The sequence below is a fragment of the Accipiter gentilis genome, chromosome 6 (genome assembly GCF_929443795.1).
Source record: "Accipiter gentilis chromosome 6, bAccGen1.1, whole genome shotgun sequence".
In the NCBI taxonomy this organism is placed as follows: domain Eukaryota; kingdom Metazoa; phylum Chordata; class Aves; order Accipitriformes; family Accipitridae; genus Astur; species Astur gentilis.
In genome coordinates this window covers 26,923,717-26,947,245 of record NC_064885.1, presented here as the reverse complement: position 1 = coordinate 26,947,245, position 23,529 = coordinate 26,923,717, and the positions used below count along the sequence as shown (strand labels likewise).

The window sequence follows — 23,529 nt, the reverse complement described above, 5'->3', positions numbered from 1 at the left end:
GTTTCCTAAGTCTACTAACAGAGTAGACCACACACTTCAGCAGTGGCTTCCATGTTGTGCATCTTGGCCACAAAAATCTGGCCTTTCGTAATAAAGTGCAAAATAAAAATAGTTCAATCACTTCAATTATATTGATCCTAAAAGATCTTCTGTTTCTACATTAATCAACTATCAATTCAGAAGGACCTATCATTTCCTTGAAAACACTATTAAACAACATGTGAATAAGATCTTTTGCTCTTACCTCGGCCAATTCACACTTCTCTCAATCTACACTGTCCAATTCCCAAACTCACAGAAGTCAGCCATGGAAGGAACAACTGCTGTCTTGATGTCACTAAGTCTCTGGTTTGGCCAGAGGACCCAACATACATAGCTGGTGTGATGCTCAAGCTACTACTGTCATTACGCTAATATGGCAGTGTGTGATCATAACATGGACTACAGCTAAAAACCCCCACGATTACTCTATTTCCCAATCAGAAAGAAATATTTTAATTAAACTACAATGAAAATATTTAGATGCAAAATTGCTTCTGTTTTTCTTTACTGTGGTTGTATCTTATCAATAGACCTCTCTCAATAGGTTCCCAACAGCTATCACAGAAAGTTTGAAAAGATCAATGATACAAAGTTGAAGTAACTACTTTCCAAGTCATAGATTCGTCATTAACTTTGATAATTCAGTTCTTTGTGACTCATCATATTCTTTTTTCTCTTTTTAAACCATCATGGCACTTCTTAATCTTAATAACTGGGACTAGGCATAATCTAGAAAAGTTTAAAATTAAAACTGCTTTTTGTAAAACTTGAAAAGAAAATGTATACCTAATTTTCCCTTGATAATACATTGCATTTTTATACCTTTTGCATGGATGTTTAAATTTTTAATATATCTGTTCCTAAAATTAAAAAATTCTAAAATTCAAGCACATTTAATTTCTGCTATGTAAAGTGTCAACTGCCTCTAAAATAGAGATTAAAAAAAGCCAGTTGTAGTCAGTCTTTTTTTAAATTTACACAACTTGCCTTGTCACCTCTAATTTTTCTTCGCAGGGATTAGATGGCAACTGGATGCAATTCTCTTCAATTTTAAGAGCTCCTAAGAGCAAACTGTGACACAGATTATAATTGTGTTTGGGTCCTGTCAAAATGTCATGTTTGCTGTACACCTGCAAATTCAAATATAAATACACTGATATCAATAATTTGGCAATGCTAGTTTTAACCTTTAACCATTCCTGAACTTAATCACTTCATGATGCTCTAAAGGAGTTTTTCTTGCACAACTGGGAGGGGGGCAGCAAAACAAGTGGCTCAAGTATATAGGAACTGCTCTGGATGTCTATGGATAGAAAAAAGTCAGTAAAATATCAAACATGGTCATTAAAACAATTATGATCCCTTCCTTTAGTCTTTCCTCCTCGTGTAAGAAGCCATCGGGCATAATCAGCTCCTCTGCCAAGCATGCCAGTTCAACTGAGATGCAGCTCTGAATTTATTCCAGAAGACTAGGATATCCTTTGATAGAAGAGAGATTGCCAACATGAAACACTGTTTTGAGTATTGGGATGAAAGAGAAGTTTTGAAAACCAATTATTTCAAAATAGAAAGGAGGTAACTTCTGATTTAGTATACCTTTGCTTGCTTTGTCTTGTCTACTCTTAAAAAGCAAATTAATTTTTACTGTGTAGTGCCAAAACTTACATTAGCAGTGAAAGCTGCAGAGCAAATGTGATACAGGTACCTTTAACTCTGTCCATATTGCTTTATAGAAATAAAATAACAGTTTCCCAACTAATAATTACTTTCTTGGCTATTTTATCACCTAGAGAGCTGTATAAAAAATTTCAAGCTGTTTTGGAGAAATACTATTCTGGCACTCCAGAATTTATCTGTTCCCCACAGACACACATGACATTAAGGGGGTTGCACATGGTAGAGTGGCACTAAATATGATAGCTCTTACAGTGAGTTTTCCCTGTGTACTTTGTCACCGTTTTTAACTGTAAATAAAACTCATTATTTCAGATTGGGCAGGGGAAAACTGCATTTGCTTATCTCATTCAGACTTCACTGAAAATGTTCCAATTGAATATCTAAATATAGGAGCTTGAACCAAGTTCCTTTCAGCCCATCAAGTGAACATTCAGCTAGAACTATAGCTGCTCAGTGGTGCTATAGAATGGGAAGAAACAACTTGTTTGGCCACTGTGAATGGGGACGTACATAACAGTAGGTATCCAAATTTGGAATACTGTTTTATATTATACAATTGATAATCAATTAAATTTCTACAATAATTTCACAGTAAGGATGCAGCGTAGTACATCAAGGATTGATTCTGGATTCTGATTGTCCCTATGCCAAATAACACTCATTCAAAGCTCCAAGTGTTTGACACCCAACTTATATAATTGCCATAATAGTTTTCTTTTCATACACTAATCCCATTTCAAATGAATATACAGATGTACCTTCACCTTCTAAGAACATTTTCATTCTCTATACACCTTCTTAAACTCTGAATATTGCACAGACAGTGGTTTGGAAGCACATATAACGCCTTTCATAGATTTTTCACGAATCTTTTGAGAATGGAGATGTCTGGAAATGACCTGACTTTTGTTCTTTTTTAATTTCTTCTTTCCTCTTACAACTTTTTGAGATTTTTGTTGTTTTTTCCACAGCTTGCTTACTCTGAAACAGAATCGAAGATTATTTTTACTAATAACAAAATTGTTATGGAAATGTCAGTTTTATGATAATGCAAAGAACAGTTATGTAAGTATGTGTGTATCTTGGCCAACTAATGCACGTGCCAATTGTATTATTACACTTACTGTTTGTTCTGTCAATAGACTAATATATATCAGAATACTTAAGTACTGTGTCAATTTATCTGCCAAATAAAAGAATTTAAGCATAGTTCTGTGCCAAAACTATTTCTTAAACTCTAGATTATCTGTGCCTCTCTGTCCCATTTTATCAGTAGGAATATGCTAAACAGGGCTATTAATGGCTAGTACTAATAAATACTGTTGTGGTTATAGCCAAGACCTCGGTAAGGGCAGACAGTGGGGCTGCAATAGAGGAAGACAGCACAGGAAATAGTACTGTATCAGCACACTAGCTATCACCTGTGACAAAACCACCCATAGTAGTTCTTAAGGTTTTACTGAAGCTGCCTGATGCAACTGCTAAAACAGAAAGTAGACTTCAATGTTAATATGTACAGTTTCTGTGAAATAGAAGCATGAAGGGGACATCCAGAAATAAAAAAGAAACCAAAACAGGAATTAGGGAAACATACTGCATTTGTGGAATAAATGGCATGCCACTTTTACACTGGGATAATCTCACTGGAAGGGAGACTGGAGCGAAGAAATCACAGAAATATATTGCTACACAGAGAAGCAAATGGAGTTTAAAAAAAGTACATCCCCACCATTTTCCCTATATTGCCACATATGCAGGTGATTTGGCATGAACTTTATAGAAGTCCAGGAATGAGTTCAAAGACAGAACTACCAGTATTTCAGATTCTTAAATGCATTGTGCATTACTCATTAAGTCAAACAAATGGACATCATGACATCCAATATATAGAAGGGAAATTCTTACAGAAGTTTTACAAAAAACCTTAATGATCTTTGCATGGGAGCCTTTCTGCTTTAACGGGAAAACCCTGTCTACAAGAAAATAGCTCCTGACTTTGCTGAGCCGCTTTAATTAAGTCTAAACCCTTGAAATGTCTCAATTTTCCATCCAACAGTCAGGATCATCCATCTCTCCTTCTGAAGCAGAGATTTAAAACCAATCACACAAAGACCCCAGGCTACTTCATGAAATTCTACACTAGGTCCTTGTTTGCTAACTGTTTTACTCTCTGGAGTAAAACTTAGCTATTACTATTCCCCCTGGACAGTGTCGATTTTCAAGTTAGAAACTGGTCTCATTATTAATAAAAAAAAAGTTAACTGTGAAGACAAAATTACGCATATTTTAACTGAGGTTAGCTGTTTGAGAATGGAACTGCATTCTGAATTGAAAACTGAAAAACAAGTTACGTTGTTTTGCTGTTATGAGGGGGCACACCCCCCACCTCTTGAAATACTGACACTTCCTATAAATTCATGAGGTAGTGCAGTTTAATATTTTTAACATCCCACCAATATTTGGAACCTGCCTAGTATCAGGATAGCCACCCCCCACCCCCAAAAAAAACCCCACACGGGCAAGGGAAGCCACATAGAAACTTGCCTTATGGAAACCCCCTTAACTCATGTGTTTAAATTACTGGAAGGTATTGTATAGGTGAATTTTATCCTGTCATCATTCACACTTGCAGACATTATATCCTGCGTACCATGTCACTTAACACACTTTTTCACTTAGAACCAACTTTCTACTTTTAGATTTTGGCCAAGGTAGTGCCAGAATATATGCATATACAATTCAAGTATATACATAATTAAAAAAAACACCAAACAAAACCCAAGACATGTAAATGTCACACCATGACAGAATGGTGGAATCAACTTGACAGCAATCTGAATCAACTATTCAGGAGGAAACTAGGTGAATTATTTTGGTTGTTAGAGAAATCATTATAAGTTTTGTGTTTAAAAAAGTCAGATCTTTTACAGAGTTTTTCCACAGTACTGGAACTTGTCCTTGTATTTTTCCATTTGTACAGCTTGATGCTTTATTTAAGATCTTGTATCTAGGACTAGGATTATTTCTGTTTCGATTTTAAGATACTTGTAAAATCAGTGAGGTAATCTCTAACATATTTGGTCTAATTTATACTAGGGTAAATCAGCAAGATTAGGAGAAAAAGTGAGAGAAGGAAAGGTACAGACTAAATACAATCTGCGAGGTAAACGATAATCTATACTGCATCATTATCGTATGGAGAAAATCCTTGCACAAACCTCTCAGCTTACACTGTCACCCTCTGGAGTGTCAGTTCATGACTTGAAATGGTTAAAATGACCAAATATTTGACAATCCATTTTGTCTGCATCCGGCACCATTTAAATACTTTTTAGCTACAGAAACTACAGGGAAGTACTCCTTTCTCTTTGACTTTTACAATTTGCATTGCTATACGATACATAGCACCTTGCCATCCCCCAGCGTGGAAAGAAGAGACTGAATTGTATATACTTACCCTTCTTTCATTAAGTACTTTGAAGTTCTATGGATGAAAGATGCAACATAAATGTCAGGTCTGAGTGTTATTGTAGATCACTTGATTTTTATAGGGGAGTTTCCCTTTTACTAATTTTATCTCTGTCGCCTGCTTTTTGCCATCTGATAAAGGCTTGTTTCTATATCACCTAGCAACAATGTGAAGGTGTCCAGGAAAAGCGAAGGCTGAGCAGGCGGTGTTAAACCCTGTGGAGCTCTCACCCCAAGCTTCTTAGCCAGCTACTGAAGTAACCCTTCAGTAGGTACAGTGTCTGCATGCTGATCTAGGAGGAAAACACTGCATGAACACAAGTATAGCTAGCTTTGAAGCTTTCTGTTGTTATATATACACACACATCCCTCAAAATATCATCTCTCTCTGCTCCCTGACACAGTGGAATTTGTCACTGAAACACCAACCTGGAGTTCAGCAGGGGATATCTTGCATTTTTTGAGAAACCAGAGCCAAAATCTTCTGCACTGATATTTCAGATGGACCAGGTAAGATATTTTTACCTTTAAGTCTTGAATTCAAGTCACACAGTAGATTTACTTTAGCTGTTCTATGATTCACTCAGCTTTTTTCCCTGTGTAAAAAGAATTACCAAAAATAGAGACAAAATCACAACCCCTCTAAGCAAACTAAATTGTCTGATTGGATTTAAGAAAAACCATATAATTAATATTTCTAAAATAAGAATAAAGATTTATATCCTCTTCTTGGTGAAACTGTTAACTAGACTTTATATAAAACTGCCACAGCATTTGCAATAGTGATTATGCTAAAATAATTATGACCTCAAACAGTTAAAAAGCTTGGTCATACAATTTTATGGAACATCATATTAAGTAAGATTTATACATGGATGAATTTTGTTATTTTCCATAAACATTAATAAATGTAAAGAATATTTTAAAAGCAATTCGGCAAAGTTGCCTGTAATCATTTTGGGGGTTTGTGTTTGGGTTTTTTTGTTGTTTTTTTGTTTTTTTTTTTAAAAAAAGCATTCTTACAAAGCATATGCATTTCCTCAACACTGCAGACACTGGATCTTTTAGAATCTTATTCTGATTGTAGGAGAACTGATTATCAAATTTCTGTTCCTGATTTAGGTACAGAAAGTGACTTTTTAAACTTGTATTTTTAAACTAAGTACTTTAGCTAAACTACAGTCTATATTCCCAGTTCTTATAGCTCTGCTCTCAAAACTCGATTTATTTTTTTTTTTTAAACATTTGCTATATTGCTGAATCTCAGGAACAGACAAAGTATTCCAGCAGCAGTCTCATCACAGCTGAATCCAGTAGCACTAATATAGTCTCCTTACTGCTATTAAAAGATTTCTGGTGTATTTAATCTGCATAAATCATTTAAACCTTAGTTAAATATGCTGCTGTAAGTATTTGCAAGAACCCTAAGTAAATTGATTGTATGTATTTGTCCATTCTACTGGAAGTTGCTCTTATTTGTTACTGGGAGCTGTTGCTTATTGGCCTGATTTTTATTCCATATGTATGCTCTTTTAAAAACAATACTGAATCAGTCTTTATCACACACTAATAAATACTGCAAACTTTGTACTTTAAAATACATACAAATGACCAGAAATTAAAGCTAATGTCTTGTAAACACTTAATTTTCCATATATTATTGATTCTGTTTACTGTACATAGCCTATAGGTAGACTATATGAAGATAAATATTTAACTTCACCTATATATAGGCTGTAAGTATGCATTTTCTCACTATAGTCATCTGCATGCATGATGGGGGACAGAAGATATATAGAACTGTGTAAGAAGCTAGCACACTGATTTTCAAGGAATCCAGAGTCCCAGGAAGAACTGTCTAGCTACAAAGGCCTTACGCAACTATGATTGCTAGCCTAGCCCAGAACTTAAAAAGTATGATCAGCACAGAAGCTACAGATTTTAAATGGGAATGCCCTTTTCATGTCATGGTTTAAAGAAAACTCAGCTTAATGGAACAGTTAGAGAAGGTAGCGTATTAGCAACGAAAAGAATAGGTCACTCTGCTATAATCTTCACAGAATCCTTATAACTTTTTTTAATAAATGTCCACAGAAACAAAATCCTAAAATTCCTCTTGTACTTGCAATTTCATCTTGAGCTTCCTCTGCTTTGTCATCTCTGCAAATGAATGTAGTGACCACTCAGAGTGGGCCCTAATACAGCTTACCTCAGAATTAATCAAAATTAATTCCAAAATGGCTGGAAGGTTTGCACTGTAACTGCTAATAGGAGCTTCCACACCAGCAATAAAGGACAACAGGTCAGCTCTCTGTACAAAAAAACAAAACATCTGAAGACGTTAAAACACACTTCTACAAAATTATCTTATAAATATACCCATAAGCATAGGAGGGGAGAGCAGGTGGCAAAAAAAGTGCCCAGATTACATAAAGAAGGAGGATTGAGAAAAGTAAAGACTATTTCTTTCCATATGCAATATATTTAAAATAGGTCTGACAAATTATATAGCTGGTACTGGTACACAGGACAGGTAATGAAAAACAAAGAAGTAAAAGAAAAAAATTAGTCATATAACACTAACAACATAGTACTAGACATCCTTCAATATGTCAGACTAGTCACTGCAAACATTTTAAAAACTGTCAAATTACTACAGCCTCTATGCATGCTAAATGATTAACTATCACTTTTCGCTCCAACCATCAATCTTAGTTAGGATGTAATGCTATGGATGACCATGCAAGATGCCTCAACTTAATTTTGTGTTGTTTTTTTCCTGTCAACTAGATTTATCTCTTTACACCCAACTCCTGTATGTAAACCCCTATGTCTTCAGATAAATGTTAACACTTTAAAAAGCCAGGCCTTACAATAAACACACAGATATGTCAAGTTTGTTGTAATTTATTTGTGAGTTATTCTCAAGCAATGTTACAAAACATTTTAATGTCTTGATAAGAAAATAAAATTTAAATAAAAATACATTCAACAATACATCATCATAATACAAATTAAAACTAATGATAATTTACAATCCTAACAGAACTAATTACTGAATAACATCATCTTTCTACACTAATCAAAATGAAGGCAACTGTTATTATTAATCATCCTACTTGTACCTAATTAAATTCTAGAACATCTATTGCATTTTAAAACATTATAAAATGAGAAATCAAATCTTAATGGTCACAAATATTCAATGGCCTTTTTTTTCCCTAGATATTCCAGTACCAAAGCAAAAAAAAAGTGCATATTAAAAAAAAAGTTGCAAGAGTATACAATTTAATTTTTCATAAATTTGACTCTGAAAACAACAGAAAATGGCTCCAAGGAACAGACATTTTGCCACAGGGTTAATCCATATACAGCAAAACGTAACTTTGACACTCAACCACATGCAACTTTGTTTAATGGCAGCTTTTTATTAATGGCAATTAATCCGACCCACTTTACCTTGGCAAAACACATTTCTTGGCATTATTATCCCACCCCACCGCCCACCCCAATTTCAACCACTGGCAAATAGAAGTCCCTTAAAATACATCAAATGCGTAAAAAAGGAAAAGGCAAAAACAGCTGAGGTGATTAAATGATTGTGACGTTGCAGACACTAGTACTGAACCCTGGATATTCTAAAATAGTTTGTCTGGTATTAAACCAAATAGTTATTCTAACAAGTTACATTCATTCCGAAAGAGATTTCAATCCTGTCTTGCCAGCTTCTATTACAGAAAGCCTCCCTACAACAGTATAATAAATGTATAGTAATTTAAACAGCTTACAGTTTCAAGCATTGTGGATGTCTATTCTATTTGTAAGTTACATTACTAATTAATTTGGCCAAGTCATGATTGTAAAAAAACCCCCAAAACCACCCAACAAAACAACAACAAAAGACCCCACAGCAAATGCTCCAAAAATAAAAGTACCACATATAGTTGTTATTATTAAAAATAGTATTCCAAGGAGTACCATTATATTTAATACTGATGAAGCAAAGTTGCCACAATAACACCTTTGCTTCTTCCTGGTTATATACATGTATGTTCTTTCAGCATAAACCTAACTTCTCAGATGAAGTGAGCAAAAAATTAATCTTACTAAATTCAAGGATGCCAGTTTAAAACTGTGTTAAGTGGCTAATACGAATCCATATAACTAAAGATATAAAAATATTCACTGAAGCATTGCTTAAAGACAAAACAATGTTGATCATTCAACTGATCATAACAAGCAGATACTACAAAGTATCTAAAAATAATCTGGGATAGTCCAGATATCTAAAGTGCTTTGAGTGATTATAATAGAGATTATTTATTAGATCTGTAGTCAAAAGGTGAGCTGGACCTAGTTATTACTTTTTATAAAAAAAAGAAATAAAATCATACATGGGATGATGTAAATTGATCAGTACTTAACCACAATCTGTTCACATTTAAATTTTTCTATCTGTAGGCAAACTTATTTAAAAAGAATGTTGCTACCCTGCATTTCTTTTTAGATTAAGAAAAAACATGTACCTTTAAAAATCCTAAAGAAAATAGATAGTGGTCTAATGGCACTCCATATATTACTCACCCCAAATGTAAACAAGAGGTACAACATAAGCTCCCTGATTTCTTCTTCTTTAGTACTTAAAAACATAACTAACACTGGTATCTGCTGTCCAGATTATTTGCAGCATACTGCATGATTTTGTAAGACTTCAGCTGTAGATAAATCAAGTCCTGAAAACACCTAATACAAGGAAAAAGGTCAAATGAATTGAGTGTGAAACTTCAGATCTTTTCCATGTCATAGTATCTTGGAATTTCTATTTCAAGATCCATATCAGCAGGGCAGGCACTCATGGTAAACTCATGCAAGTTTGCAGTGTATGTATTGAGAGATGTAATCCAACCAACAAATGCTGTGTGGATTTTCTTCCATTAAAAAGCTTATTTGTCTAGAAAGTTCTTTCCAATAAGACAACAATGGCAAAACAACATTTAGATTTATTCACACCTGTTACTTCAAGAACCTGGAACTTCAAGTTCTTCAGCAAAATGAGAATAAACCTTAAGACCAGATTTTGAAGTAGATATTTTTCTATTAAATATTAAATAGATTGTCAACACAACTAGCATTTATGTTCATTCTTAAATACTTTGTAAAAATGCATATAATGAACATAAAAAAACAAACAAAACACCAAAACACTCAAGAACATTTCCAGTTTCTTTTTTTCATCCAAGTGTGCCACAGTTTGTTTTGGTTAGGAAACTTTTCCAACAATTGGATTTTCTCTGGAAAAAATAAAATGTTATATGTAAGTGTAAGGTTAACATTTGCTTTCTAGTTCTCAACATACAATTTTAATTTATTAAGCAAACCTATATTTTTTGGATAATTTCTACCACTACTTGTGAAATTTCACGATTTGCATGAAAACCTCACATACTTTCATGTGAGACCTCTAAATCAAAGTCAAGTTTTCTAAACAACTTGCGTCAAATACTAAACTAGTAGTATCAGGGTTCGAGCAGTCTTTTTTTTCTGGTGAATCAAGCCTTATTGATGCAAAGAAGAAATCAGAGAACTTGCTAGTGGTGTTCCACAGGTATCAGCCAGGATTGACGAGAATTGAAAGAATCTGCCTGGAACAACAATGTACTCCAAAGAACAAATTTTTTTTAACTTCACCAGAAATAGCATTTATCATTGAGTATGGCAAGTGAATTACAAACCGTAAATATACTGCATGAAAGATACGTTTCTGCAGTGTAATCTTTACAGTTTTATATAACTTGATATTTTAATTATTTCTTTACCTGAAAATTGAAATTTTAAAAAAATAAATTAAAAGGTAGGCAGACATTTAGGGATTACTTTGTGTGCACTTCAGATGTTAAGTTGCAAGGAAACAACAAAGTCACTGCACCTGCTTATGGGAATCTCAACAGCAACACAAATGAAGCCCACACCAGAGCAACTTCTTGTATCTTCTAACAACTGGTAAAAAGCTGCATTCCTACAGATGATGTACCTTATTTTCTCTATGTCTTTGTGTTGTCTAAATCTACCTTTATCTTAGTTATCTCTACCTCAACAAGCCTGGCCTTCTTCTGTGACTTATTTTTTAAAAATACACATTTATATATGTCAAAATTATGTAAGATACTTACTCACTACCATATTTAGCACTAGATGATCTCTTCTTTCGGTATTTTTCATGCGATTCATTCAGCTTTTCTACTATATCTATTATCTGTTTAAGTGTATGAAAAGTTGCTACAGAATCTTCAATGGTGAAGTTAGAATAATCATCTGGTTCTTTCCGTGGACCTTGATAGACTGCTATGCTCCCACAAGCCTCTACAAAAATTACCACAATTATCCCAATTAGAATTTCAGTAATTAACAAACAGATCCAACTCTTACATAAATGGTAAGTCTAAAATTCTGAAATGTAAAGTAACTCTAGCTTATACATAACATGGGTTAAGACAAAAGCAGGACACAGTATCAACTAGATGTATTTACAATTCTGTGGCTTATTCTCTGCTGGTTGTGCTCAGCATCTTGAGTGTCCAGTGCTCTCCTGTTCACATTAACAGAAGACAAATGCTTTCTTGCAGCTCAATCATGTTCAACAGAATTCACTTCATAGTCAGGAAAAGGAGAGCAAAGACAGAAGAGCAACTGGCTATAGTTGCTATCTCTCTGTTTAGGCTATTAAAGATATTTCATACATGCAAATTCAATTAGAACAACGTGCATGCCTGATATCTACTGTAAAGACATGACTGAAGAATGTCTGATACCAGAGCACTAAGACAACAAAAATATAATCTGTGTCTCTACTCTCTATTATTTTCAGGTAAATTGTTAAGACATAAAACTGATATTATGGGCCTAGAGAATTAGAACCGAATAATATCAGTATAATTCTTCTTATTATTTGAGTACCTTCCAACTTCTGTAATTTAGACATGTTGATAGTGAAAAGTGAGTAAATTCTTTCTGTCTCTCTGTCTCCATCAATCTCAATTTGAGTATCAGCAGGAACATCTCTAAAAGTTGAAACAGAGACAGGTAGTCAATGCAAGTCATTGTTGAAATGTTTGAAAGCAAGTAAAAACCAATTTTGTTTCAATATACTTAGCCTTCTAACACATCTATCACTCAGCTTCACAATTGTTACACAAAACTTAGCATTTGTTGCAAATGTCCTATAAAAACAGGCATATATATACTTTTGAGAGCAATGAATACAGCAATACCGAAACCCACTTTTTCCAATAGAATTATTCAGTATGTCAAGAGAAAAATACTTCAAAAATATCAAAGGTTAATTGTTACTAAATGACAATTAAACGATTCTTTTAGAATCTGCTATACTTGAAAGGTAACCAGAACAGAAGGACATGATACATTCCTAAACCAGAACAGTTAAAAACCAGAAAGACAGACACAACCAAAAGTTATTTAGTAACAGGAGTCTTTTGAAGTGTTGAGAAACCTAATGAAAAAAATGAACAGAGTAACATAGAAAAAGTATTATATATATATATATATACATATTTTCAGACAGTTATCTTCTAGGACTTACACTGAATTTTAGAGGACTGAGATCTTTAGACTGTAATTTATGCAACCTATCCAGTCAAGGATAACTTTATTTTTAAAAAAGATCAGAGCTTTTGTTTATTTTCAGAAATCAGCAGCTTAAAGAAAGGCATTAACACATTATAAGAAGTTATTCATTTTCCCGACATACCTACAAAACCCAAATGATTTGTCAGAATCTACATTGAAGATTATTTAGCTGATTTTCTTAGTACACTGTGTTTTAAAACATGTGAGGTTAAAATAAAAAAGTGACTGTATAAAACAAGACAACATCATTAGGGAAGGAGACAGACTTCCAGACTGAGCCCTCTGCAGCAAGTTATTTCAATTATTTCATATAGGTGACCTAGGCATGTCATATTTCTGCATTCAGCTTGGCATCTGAATTAACTTGAGCTATTAAATCTATTATTCTGCGTGGAAAGAAATCAACCATTCAATATTTCTGATTTACATGCTGAATTGGTTACCTTCATTTCATATGGTGGCTGATGAAGTAACAGACTTGGTAAAAGCCAGTACTCATTAGCAAGGTGTATTTTTAGTAGCTTAACTTGCTAAAGCAGACAGGGAACACCTCGCCTTCAAATTTTCAAGTTGTACAGTGAATCATGCATTCTTTGCCCTATAAAACATGTATTTTCATTTGAAAATCAACTTACGCAGTGCAACGAGCACAGCCCACCGTGTTCTCTAGTGTAGCCTTGCAACAAAGCCAGTTCCCATTCAGAAAAGCAGAAGGATGGTAAAAACTAAGCCTCTTCTGGTTGCATCTTGTTACCCGGCAAAGAGCTTCTATCCACTCACTAGCTTCTACACAGTTATTTGCTTGGATATAGAGTGGCTTTTCTCCATGTAGTACTTGAAACATCTGTAGAAGGAACGCAACAATATTCTGCTCAAAAAATTCAGTTATTGAGCAACTTTGAATATGTCAAACTAGATTTCAACGCTCAGGCAATTCAACAAAGCCAAATTAAGACAGAAAGTGAGACAAGGGAGAAAGGAAGACTTTTCACCTCTTTCATTTTACTATACAGCCCTACTGAGGAGGAAAAAACCCCAACCCCAGAACAGCTCCCTGTGTTCTGCCTACACCATTTCCTCATCCAAAAAGGAATCCTTAAAGAATTAGTACATGATGCACTTTGTCCTCTTTATTCAAATATCTTTAAATGTGACCTCAGACTTCACTCTTCATAGCCTGAGAGTAACAGAAGATCTCCAGAAGTCTCTCCTTTAGCCATCCTCAGCCTAAGTAACAGCTGTACTTTTATCAGTGCCTCAGAATTTTGGATTATAACAGAAATACCAATGTGTTACAGGTCCAGAATGAAGCTGTGAGCACAGACAACAGTCTCAGCTGATGAGGGTATTGTAGGAAGTTTTCATCAAAAGGAATAAATCTAAGTTTGGTAATATTACCTTTCTAGAAGAACATAATATAATACGTAGTACTACTACCTTGACATAAAAGTGCCTTGTAATTAAGGTCACAGTATTTTAACCTTCATTCCAGAAATTTGGAAAGGGGGCCAGAAGTCATAAAATCAGTCAGAAAAGTTGGTGCAGAGATCCAAATCTCCAGGTTAAGTTACATGTTCAGAGTACTTGGAAATACTGCATACAGCTTTTTATTCCCGATTCAAAAGATTTTTTTGCTGAAGTGTTTAGTAATAGGGTTTCAGGAACTCTATAAGCTAATTATGATCTTTTACTTAAAGAACACATCAAGAATTACATACAAGCTATCTTTTAACTCACATTTTTCTTGTTGAAGGAGCTCTCATCAAGTTTCTCCACTGCAAGGATGTTTTTGATGGGAATAGTGAAAATTGGTTCTTTATCTGTAAAAAATTGTAAAAAAAACTGAAGCAATTTTTTAAAAAATGTTTTATAATGTCAGTGCACTGATACTGTAGGTTAAGTTCTCAAAATGTGCATCTTTATTACTGATAAAATGTACATGAATCAGAAGCATTTGGTAATCAGGGCAAAGGTAACCAAACATACATATCCTACGTACTTTAGGAAAAGAAAAAAATCATGCATTTTAAAAAGCAGAAGTCAGGTGCAAACACTTAGAAAATACTGAGAAAAAAATAACTAAAATAATTTACCTTGCTGTTTGTGGTAGGTGAATTCTCTACTTGTTAGACAGAACCACCGCTTCTTGAAATTCTTTTTACCAATCCGAGTCCTTCCCTGAGCTCTTTTGTACATTTCTCTGTAAAGACAGAATCAAATGAAATGCAACCATTAGTCTTCTGAAGAACTTTCAAAACCATTTATTGAGATCACACATTATTGTTCATCATGCAGCAAAAAAAATCTACTTCATTGTAGATTTAAAAAAAAAGCCAACAAACTACTAGTTGTTTGAAACAGATCTTCAAGATTACCTCCCAATATGGTGATCATGTACAGGGTTCCATAAACAGGAAAGGAGTTTGAAAACTATGCAATCCAGACTCTTGTTTGTAGCAGTAAATTTGGAATGGGTACATACTTATTCAGATCCAGAACTCCAACTTTTCCCCAAACGAAGTAAGGTATATCCAACTACAAGATTGTCTATTTCCTGCCACTTTCTACAGGTGAATGTGCTTGACTTTTTCTGGATCAGAAGCTGAATATAAATGAAATTATGCTGAACACAACTCAACAGCAAGGGTAGACACAAACTGTATTCCGTACACTTTAAGTGTACTCACTGGCAACTGTTTTTTTTGAGCAGCAGCCATCAATTTATAATACATATTAGTTTCCAAATTGCTATAACTAAGTGTTGATCTATTACAATCATCTATTTAGTATTTTATTAAGTGGTACATTTCTTCCTTGTTTGAAATTTGGATGCTTGTTTCACAGAATCTTTACTGGCTATGAATCTGCTTCTCAGAGAAATACAAGTATTTTCTTCCCCATAAATGTTATTTGAATTAATTCATCAGCTATTCTTGATCAACATTAAAAAAAAAATTCATTTCTTTGAAAGACTGATTTTCACCTCAATTTTTATAAAAACATTCTATCATTACTGTTTAGTATTCCAATTACAGGATAATTTTTTTCTTCTACTTTAGAGGCAGAACATTTAGGTGGCTGGGCTTGAACAGCATGCAAAGTAATTATAAATTAAATGAATATGTTCGTTTAAAATACACTTCACTATCCTGTATAAACCATCACAGAGGACACACTGAATTGTAACAGAAATGCAGACAGGCTTTAACAGGTTTTTAAGCTGCTTTTAATTATTTTTTTCCCAAGGTATTTAAAAGATGAGTTATGGAAGTTTACAGCTGTTGGTTTAAATTAATTCTGCAAACTAACTAAGAACACAGATTACAAATATAATAATTTCTACAGTGTATCAAACATTTTAATAAGCATTAATCTGACATTGGCATTAATGAAAAAACAGTCAATTCAATTCTGTTTTGCACAATATAGATTCAAGATTTACCCTTCTTTTAGATGTACTGGCTCACTCAGACCACTGGGCTCTTTACTTTCAGTAGAGGAAACATCATCTAGGAACTTAAGGAAAAAATACACAGGGAAAATATACTACTCAGAAACAGAGAACAACCAAAAGCAATTTTGCAAATATACATGTACAGTTTCTCCTGGAACAGAAGAATTACTTTATGCAACAGATGAAATCAAAATATATTGCAGGGACTTGGAAAAATGTAACAAGGGATGCCCATAAGCCACACAAATTTCTTTAATTAGTTCCTAAACAGCAGATCTAATAAAGTCTGTTTCAAAAGACTTATACTATTTTTTTAAAAAACTAAATTAGTTTAGTCCACTATAACTCTTATGTATTCCATTGTGTGGATTTTGTTGAAATGTCCAAAATAGCCCACAATTTTTCTCTCTCTAGTAGAAAACTGAACAATAACACAACCTTCTAATAATTAAGACTGATCAAATACATCAACAACAAAAAAAAATCTAGTTCAAAGGTACCTTTTTAACAGATTCAGTGAATTTTTCTTCTTGAAATGCTTTGAAAAACTCACACATAAACGTCTCCTTGAAACTTGACTGAAAGAAAAGGTACACTGACATAAATAAACTTTCAAAGAATGTTGTCTATGAAATAAGAAAGAATTTTAGTAGCCTTACAAGTTTGCTTTTGGTCAAACTTCCCCAACTCCCCAAAGTCTGGATGGCTTTTGATATAAGAGTTAATGTTCTTGAAGTTTGTGCATCCTAAAATAAAGAAACAAAATTCAGAAGTCACATTTTTTTCACAGTTGCAAGTATATCTTTGACTTAAAAACAAAAATGTCACAAAAGTTATTATATTACACAGTCTAGTAAATCTGACACACCTTCATTCCTTTTCTTCCTTGCCAGAACAAATGCATATGCAGTAGTGTCCTCTATTAGTACCTGTGCTTTGTGAATGTATTTTATAAGCTACCGCACAGTGTTTAATATTTTACTCGCTGCTACTAGAATTTAACATTAGTACTTGGAAAAATATTTTTACCTACAGAAGATCTCAAACCCCTCAAATCCTGTAATCATTACTACACATCTAATGCTTCTGCGCTATTCAAACTTGACACTAAACATAATGAACTATTGCTGGACAAACGGTAGAAATTTTCATAATACTAAGTGAACTTAAAACTTTGTCTTTAAGGCTTTTCCCTCATTTATTTGCTACCTCACTGCTTGCTTTTTAGTACAGGATTATAAACATAGCCACAGAAAGGGGCCTTGCTGTTCCCTTTAAAATGTTTAACCCTCAAATGGTAAAATACCGTAATCTTTTTACTCAACAAACTGGATAATATCAAAGGAAGGAATTTGAGTAAGTAGATTTTTTTCTTTTGAAAGCACAACACACATAAGTTGATAAAACAAGCTAATAAAGATAACCTCTGGAGCAGAAGATTTCATACATATTCTGTATTTTATGTGAAAATAATACAGTATTTTTTCTTATTTATTCTCGATATTCCTGTCTTTGAAGATTATACTTTTTTTATGCATATGTACTTGACAATTTGAAAATTGAAAATGGAAGATTTGGCAATCCACTGCAACTAGGAGTCCAGAATAAATACACAGACCAATTATTGGATAACTCTACAACCTCTGTTTAAGACACAAATGGAAATTATTTTTTTTAAAGTAAAAGTGACATCTGGATATTTAACTTCCACAGTGGATGGAACCAATGCAGTTTCAGCATATGCCTTAAATAACCCTCAGTCATGTTGCTATTCGAACAAAGCAGCACATTCACAAAAAAAGGCACAGCGTCTTTAACATCAATAGCTCTTCAACATCATTTGAGAACACCGCATAAAGACTGAGAAATGTGATGCTTAAAGAACTGCAAATGTCTTGGTTCCTTCAGTGAGATATAAAATTGAAAACTCAACCTAGAGACATTTAGTAATCTTATTTCCCAGTTACAGACCCACTAAAAGTAACCTATGCCTTCCCAGATAAACAGATCTGACTGTTATAAAACAGAACAAAGCTTCACAAAACTTACTGGATGGTGAGGTCGTAAATGAAAAGTATGAGGTGAGACTACGGCTACAGCAAAGAAACGAAGAAACACAAAGCTGCTCACTGCAGAATACTGTACATGAGGGTCATCTGCAGAGAAAAACCATGAAATGTAACATGCACTAAACTTAATAGGAAATAATGAAGACAGTCAACATAAAAATCCTTAAGATAACATCAAAGGAGACATTTATATTTCAAATCAGAATAGAAAAATCAATGATGAAGTGCATGAAATGAGAAAGGTGGTCATGGTAAGAAATGTTCTACTTATAATGGAGGGTTTATTTCTCTGAACAACAGTTCTGTTCTCATAAAACTGGCTCATCAGCTCCACTACCAGGAATGATGAGATTATTGCAAGCATTAACATACACAGTGATTAGGTACAGCTGTATGCATGCTGAACCAAAAGAGAAAATACTGTAGTAGTTGCCTTTAAACACTAAGGCTATTGGGTTTATTCACCCATAAACCTAATCACTGATCAACTCAAATACATTAATGCTGCACAACAAATGCAGTCAACACATACAAACAACTTCAATTCCAATTCCAAGGTTGCATCAGAAAAACCATAGTGTTATATAATTTTGATGCTGTAAATTATTAATTATTAATTAAATAATTAATAATTAATAAATTAAATTATTAATTCTCATTTAGTATTTTGGGTATATTTACACCTTTACACTGGGATATATAGTGGGATCACATTCTTACTCTAATGACTACTTTAACCTGACCTGTCTGGGAAGTTAGCTATTCTGAAAGGACTGTCTTAACTAGAGGAATATATGATGTCAGTTCCAGTGACAAACATGAATCAGAGAAAGATTACAAGTATATTCTTCATTTGTAGCTTATTATATGACATTTCAGATTTTAATTGACTGAAGTACAGGAATATTTCAGACCCACCACATTCTTCCTATATTAAAACCATTCTGAAAGAATAAAACTGTTCTAATACTGGTCACATTACAAACGCATTAAATATTTCAGATTATCCACCCTCCTCAAAACTACCCATAAGTAGTAAAGCTAAATTCATATAAGTTATGACTGTGTTAGTCATAGTTAACATAGTTGCAGTTCATGTAGTTAAGATGTAAATACCAAATTTATTTTCCAGTTTACATCTTGCTTCTTTAGAAGCAATAAACAGATCAGCTCTTCCAAATTTTACATAACTTTCAACTAAATTACCTCCTGTATTACTTGTGCTTTTCTTCTATTATCTCAATACTTTTGTTGGTGACTTCTTATTTGCTGCTGTCTGGTAGTGTTTCTGACCTGCTACATTTTTGTATCAGAAAATACAAAATTCTTGCTGATTGACCACAAAGCCTTACTTTAACTTACAGACTGACAGAAAAACAAATGCCTGATTGTCAAGGTAAGAAGTCTGGGGCGCAGCTTTGTACAAGGCAAGAATTTAATAATCCCCATAAGGTAAATGCAGCAGTTAAGTATTTCACTCTCAACACCATGTTCGAAAGTTTTTAGAGAGCACTTACTTGGAAATCTTTTGGCAGCCAGATGCCTCAAAGAATAAAAAACATCACACATTAGGGTAGGACAACTTATACTTGACCGCACAATTTCACGGAATACTTTGTCTACATAATAGCGCAGATTTTCCTGCAATTATGAAAAAAGGTATTTTTTCAGACTATTAATATTTGCATTTCTATGGTTCTTTCCTGAACACAAACATAACACTACAATTCCTTTTTTCAAAACGCTGCCCGACTATTCAATTAAGTATTTTAGTATAGTGCATATTTTAAAAGCCTCATAATATTTATATGGGATTATTAGTGTTAAAAGATAATTTAATGATATTGACTTATATTAAAGTATCTAAGCAGTGTCTGGCAATATACAACTATCTATCGAACCCTGTTTTTGTAATTTGACAATGTTACAAGGAAGGAGCACTTCCCATGCATATCTAGTGAATGTTTATTTAGTTTGTTGCAGCAACTATTGCCTTAAATGTCACCCTCTGGTGAAAGGCAAGTGTCAAGCAAAACTTCAGTGAAAAATGTTAAAGCAGTCCTATTTAGGTACTTCATTATCTGGATGCTGAGTACACACCATCAGGAATCACAACACCCAACAAATTGATAAGGAAGACTGTAATCCTCTGTTTAGTTTCTCTTCCCCATCCAATTTTCCGTTGGACTTTCCCTTTGCTGTCTTCATAACCAAGGATAAGAAAATACAACTTTTGTTTACTCTGGAATCAGAGAATTATACTGCTACTGTAAGTTATGCATTTTCCATTTCATGGAGCTGCTCTTTAAAATATTTTTCTATCAGATTTTAAGAAAGTTTAAGTTAAGAAAAACACATTTGGAAACTCACCATATTAATTTCTACATTATCCCCTTCTCTTAATTTGATGGGATCTATTTCACAGGGTTTAGGAGACTCACATATCTGAAACAAACAAACAAAACTGTAGGAGTTCAATTTTTCAGACAGAAAGCATGGAAATGCACCTACTTAAAACCAGATTCTGTCCTAGATTTAGGAGTGAAACTCTAAATAGTTTCTCACTACCCGTAACAGCATGCAATAATCATCCTCATTTTCCTGTGTATCTTTTTACATGGATAAATTACATAAAGCATCACGTGGGTAAATTCTGCATTGTGTTAGCGGCTGAAGCAACTGTCATTGACTATTTTCAAGCATCTGGAACATAAATAACAAAAAGCAGCTTCTTCAACTAAACTTAATCAGTTATTGCTCAATTTAGCTTTCCTCTAGAATTCCCCCACCTGAGTGATTGCTACCACACAGGGAGCTGTAAGAAGAATGCCTATCGAAGAGACTGGATACCCCAGTGGTCTAAGTATCCTGAAAAACGTTTCAGTAGGATCACCTACCTCATCAATAACAGGTTTCAAAGTAACCTTTAGGTAGTGCTTCCCCACTATTTTCATCATTTCATCTACACACCGAGTTGCTAATGAGTTCCCTCTGAAGACTGTGTTTGCTTCTCTGTAAGAAAATAATTGATGTTATTTGAACAGGGAAAAAATAAGAAGCTCAGTTACAAAATCTGATTAATACTTTATCTTGCTATTAAATAATTATTTTTTTGAAAACATTTTTTCATATATTTCAGTCAGGAATTCCAGAACCTAGATACCCAGCTTGCAATGGCACTCAGGAACAGAAAGGCAATAAACAAGAATATTATTACAGCTATTAGCAAAACCAGAAACATAAATAAAACTGTAAGGAAAAGCCTAAGAAATTTTAGGCAAAGGAAGTTACAATCCAGTGCTGAATGTGAGAAAGAACAATTGGAGAAAATTCCAAAATATTGAAGACTTGGACCTCACCGGTATACAATTCTTCCTCCAGTAGTCCTGGTGAAAAAAAAAAATCTTAGAGCTACACTGTAACCAAAACATTTAATCTAGGGTTATGCTTTTTATTCATTACAGCTGTTGAAGAAAACTGAGAGCCAGCTGTGCAAAATAAGTCTTTCTAATCTGAGAGATTTAGTTTAATCTTTCTTTGTTACAGTTCAATTATAATGGAAAGGAATGTGTGTACTAAAATGCAGTGTAGAAAATTATTTTCCATGAGTCACCTCTTCTACACAGTTAAATTGTCTCACCTTATTTAAATCTGGAGTAGGTCAGCTTTGAAATGAATCATCCTGTGGTGACAAAATCCCTTCCACATCTCCACAGGACATGACTGAGCACCTCAGTGGCCACTACTCAGGTCTACTTCATTTCTTTCCTAACCACGCAGCTGCAAATTCACAGGCCATACACTGCTGCTTGCTAAAACCCTTGTGTTTGCTACTTTCAAGGCATGCAGGAGGACACCTACTTACTTACAAGGGATCTTTGCAGAAAAAGGGTACGCCTCATTTAAGTCACATACTAAAGGAAACGGGATAAGATTTTCAGCAATTTTAAAAGTATTAAGTACCAATCTAGTGACCAGTAAAATTTGAAGAGTGGCCAAATTATGACATTTTAAAATGAAAACTATGTGCTCTTAGACAGAACTCTAGCCTGCTAGCTTGTTATGTTCAGCTGTGTACTAGCTCCAAGAAAATTTTACAAAATTTTACAAAATTTTACCAAATAGTACCCAATCATTAACTCTGACTCCCAGCTTCAATGTGGTTTTAACCAATGTTTTTATAAACTAGCATTAAAAGATGAATCTATTCAGTCATTACTGAATAATAAATTAATAAAATAGTCATTGAGAGAAAGAAATTCAACATGCTTACTTATAAATGTTGCATCACAAAGCCCTATGAAACTCTAAGAATAATTTAAGAAGGCATGACATCACTAAACATGAAATACATACTGGGTGTCCTTCAGATCTAGTTCTGCCACTGCAGCAACAAATGGAACTAGCTTATGGTGGTGTAGCAACAATCGTACAAGAGGCAGAACAGCATCATACTTGTCTCGACAAACTTCACTCAGTATGTAGGCAGCAGATGCAGAAATTGGCTGTGAGAAAGCAGAATATGAAATCATGAGTGAAGTAGTTAAATGTTCTTCATATACTTGGCAAAGTACAGATCCAATCTAACAAGACTATAGACATAGCTTCTTAACAGAAAGTCTCAACATTTGCTGTATAACATGGCAATTAAAAGTTTCCATTCTACAGAAATACCTAATTGAAAATTGGCATTATCTACTCTATCCTTGACTTTTAAGAATGAAATTCAGCACATACCCTTCTCATTCTCCCTTAAGTGTTAGAATGTGGCTTTGTCACAAATCCTAGTAAGAGGCAGTAAGCAATTGCTTTACTGTAATGTCATATATCTTTATAGGACTTTTAAAACTATAAAAAGAGCACATTAAAATAGTTCTCACTTCTGAAGTGTGTGTCACCATTCTACAGTTGAGAATTTCAATACAAGAACTGATCAAGTTATTTCATTTAAGTAACAAAGACAGCTGCCGACTGCCACTAGCTAAATACTCAGCTCTTCCTGAACTCCAGTGAAGATGTATTTGAATATGGGCTAGCAATAATTTTAGTCATAATCTGCTTCCTCTTTACCTTTCTACTCCTCTGCCAGTACTTTGTCAACACTAAAGTGAAGAAAGGCTACAAAAGACCTAGGAATATAAAGCCTGGTTACTATCATTTGATTCCTGCCTCAAA

At 33.9% G+C, this 23,529-nt stretch overlaps 1 protein-coding gene across 4 annotated transcripts in view; it reads right to left on the bottom strand.

Moving 5' to 3' along the window:
• Positions 1 to 8,131: 8,131 nt before the first annotated feature.
• Positions 8,132 to 23,529, bottom strand: part of RASA2 (RAS p21 protein activator 2) — a 52,930-nt gene continuing 37,532 nt past the window's right edge. For all 4 annotated transcript variants that reach the window (XM_049803186.1, XM_049803188.1, XM_049803187.1 and 1 more), the window contains 14 exons: positions 22,711 to 22,859; positions 21,252 to 21,366; positions 20,725 to 20,799; positions 19,872 to 19,995; positions 18,335 to 18,441; positions 16,945 to 17,031; positions 16,786 to 16,863; positions 16,274 to 16,347; positions 14,925 to 15,031; positions 14,569 to 14,651; positions 13,467 to 13,675; positions 12,142 to 12,245; positions 11,358 to 11,547; positions 8,132 to 10,478 (listed from right to left, as the gene is read on the bottom strand). In XM_049803186.1, the coding sequence (XP_049659143.1) occupies positions 10,448 to 10,478; positions 11,358 to 11,547; positions 12,142 to 12,245; positions 13,467 to 13,675; positions 14,569 to 14,651; positions 14,925 to 15,031; positions 16,274 to 16,347; positions 16,786 to 16,863; positions 16,945 to 17,031; positions 18,335 to 18,441; positions 19,872 to 19,995; positions 20,725 to 20,799; positions 21,252 to 21,366; positions 22,711 to 22,859 (1,533 nt within the window). In that variant the 3' untranslated portion in view covers positions 8,132 to 10,447. The remainder of the gene's footprint in view (positions 10,479 to 11,357; positions 11,548 to 12,141; positions 12,246 to 13,466; positions 13,676 to 14,568; positions 14,652 to 14,924; positions 15,032 to 16,273; positions 16,348 to 16,785; positions 16,864 to 16,944; positions 17,032 to 18,334; positions 18,442 to 19,871; positions 19,996 to 20,724; positions 20,800 to 21,251; positions 21,367 to 22,710; positions 22,860 to 23,529) is intronic.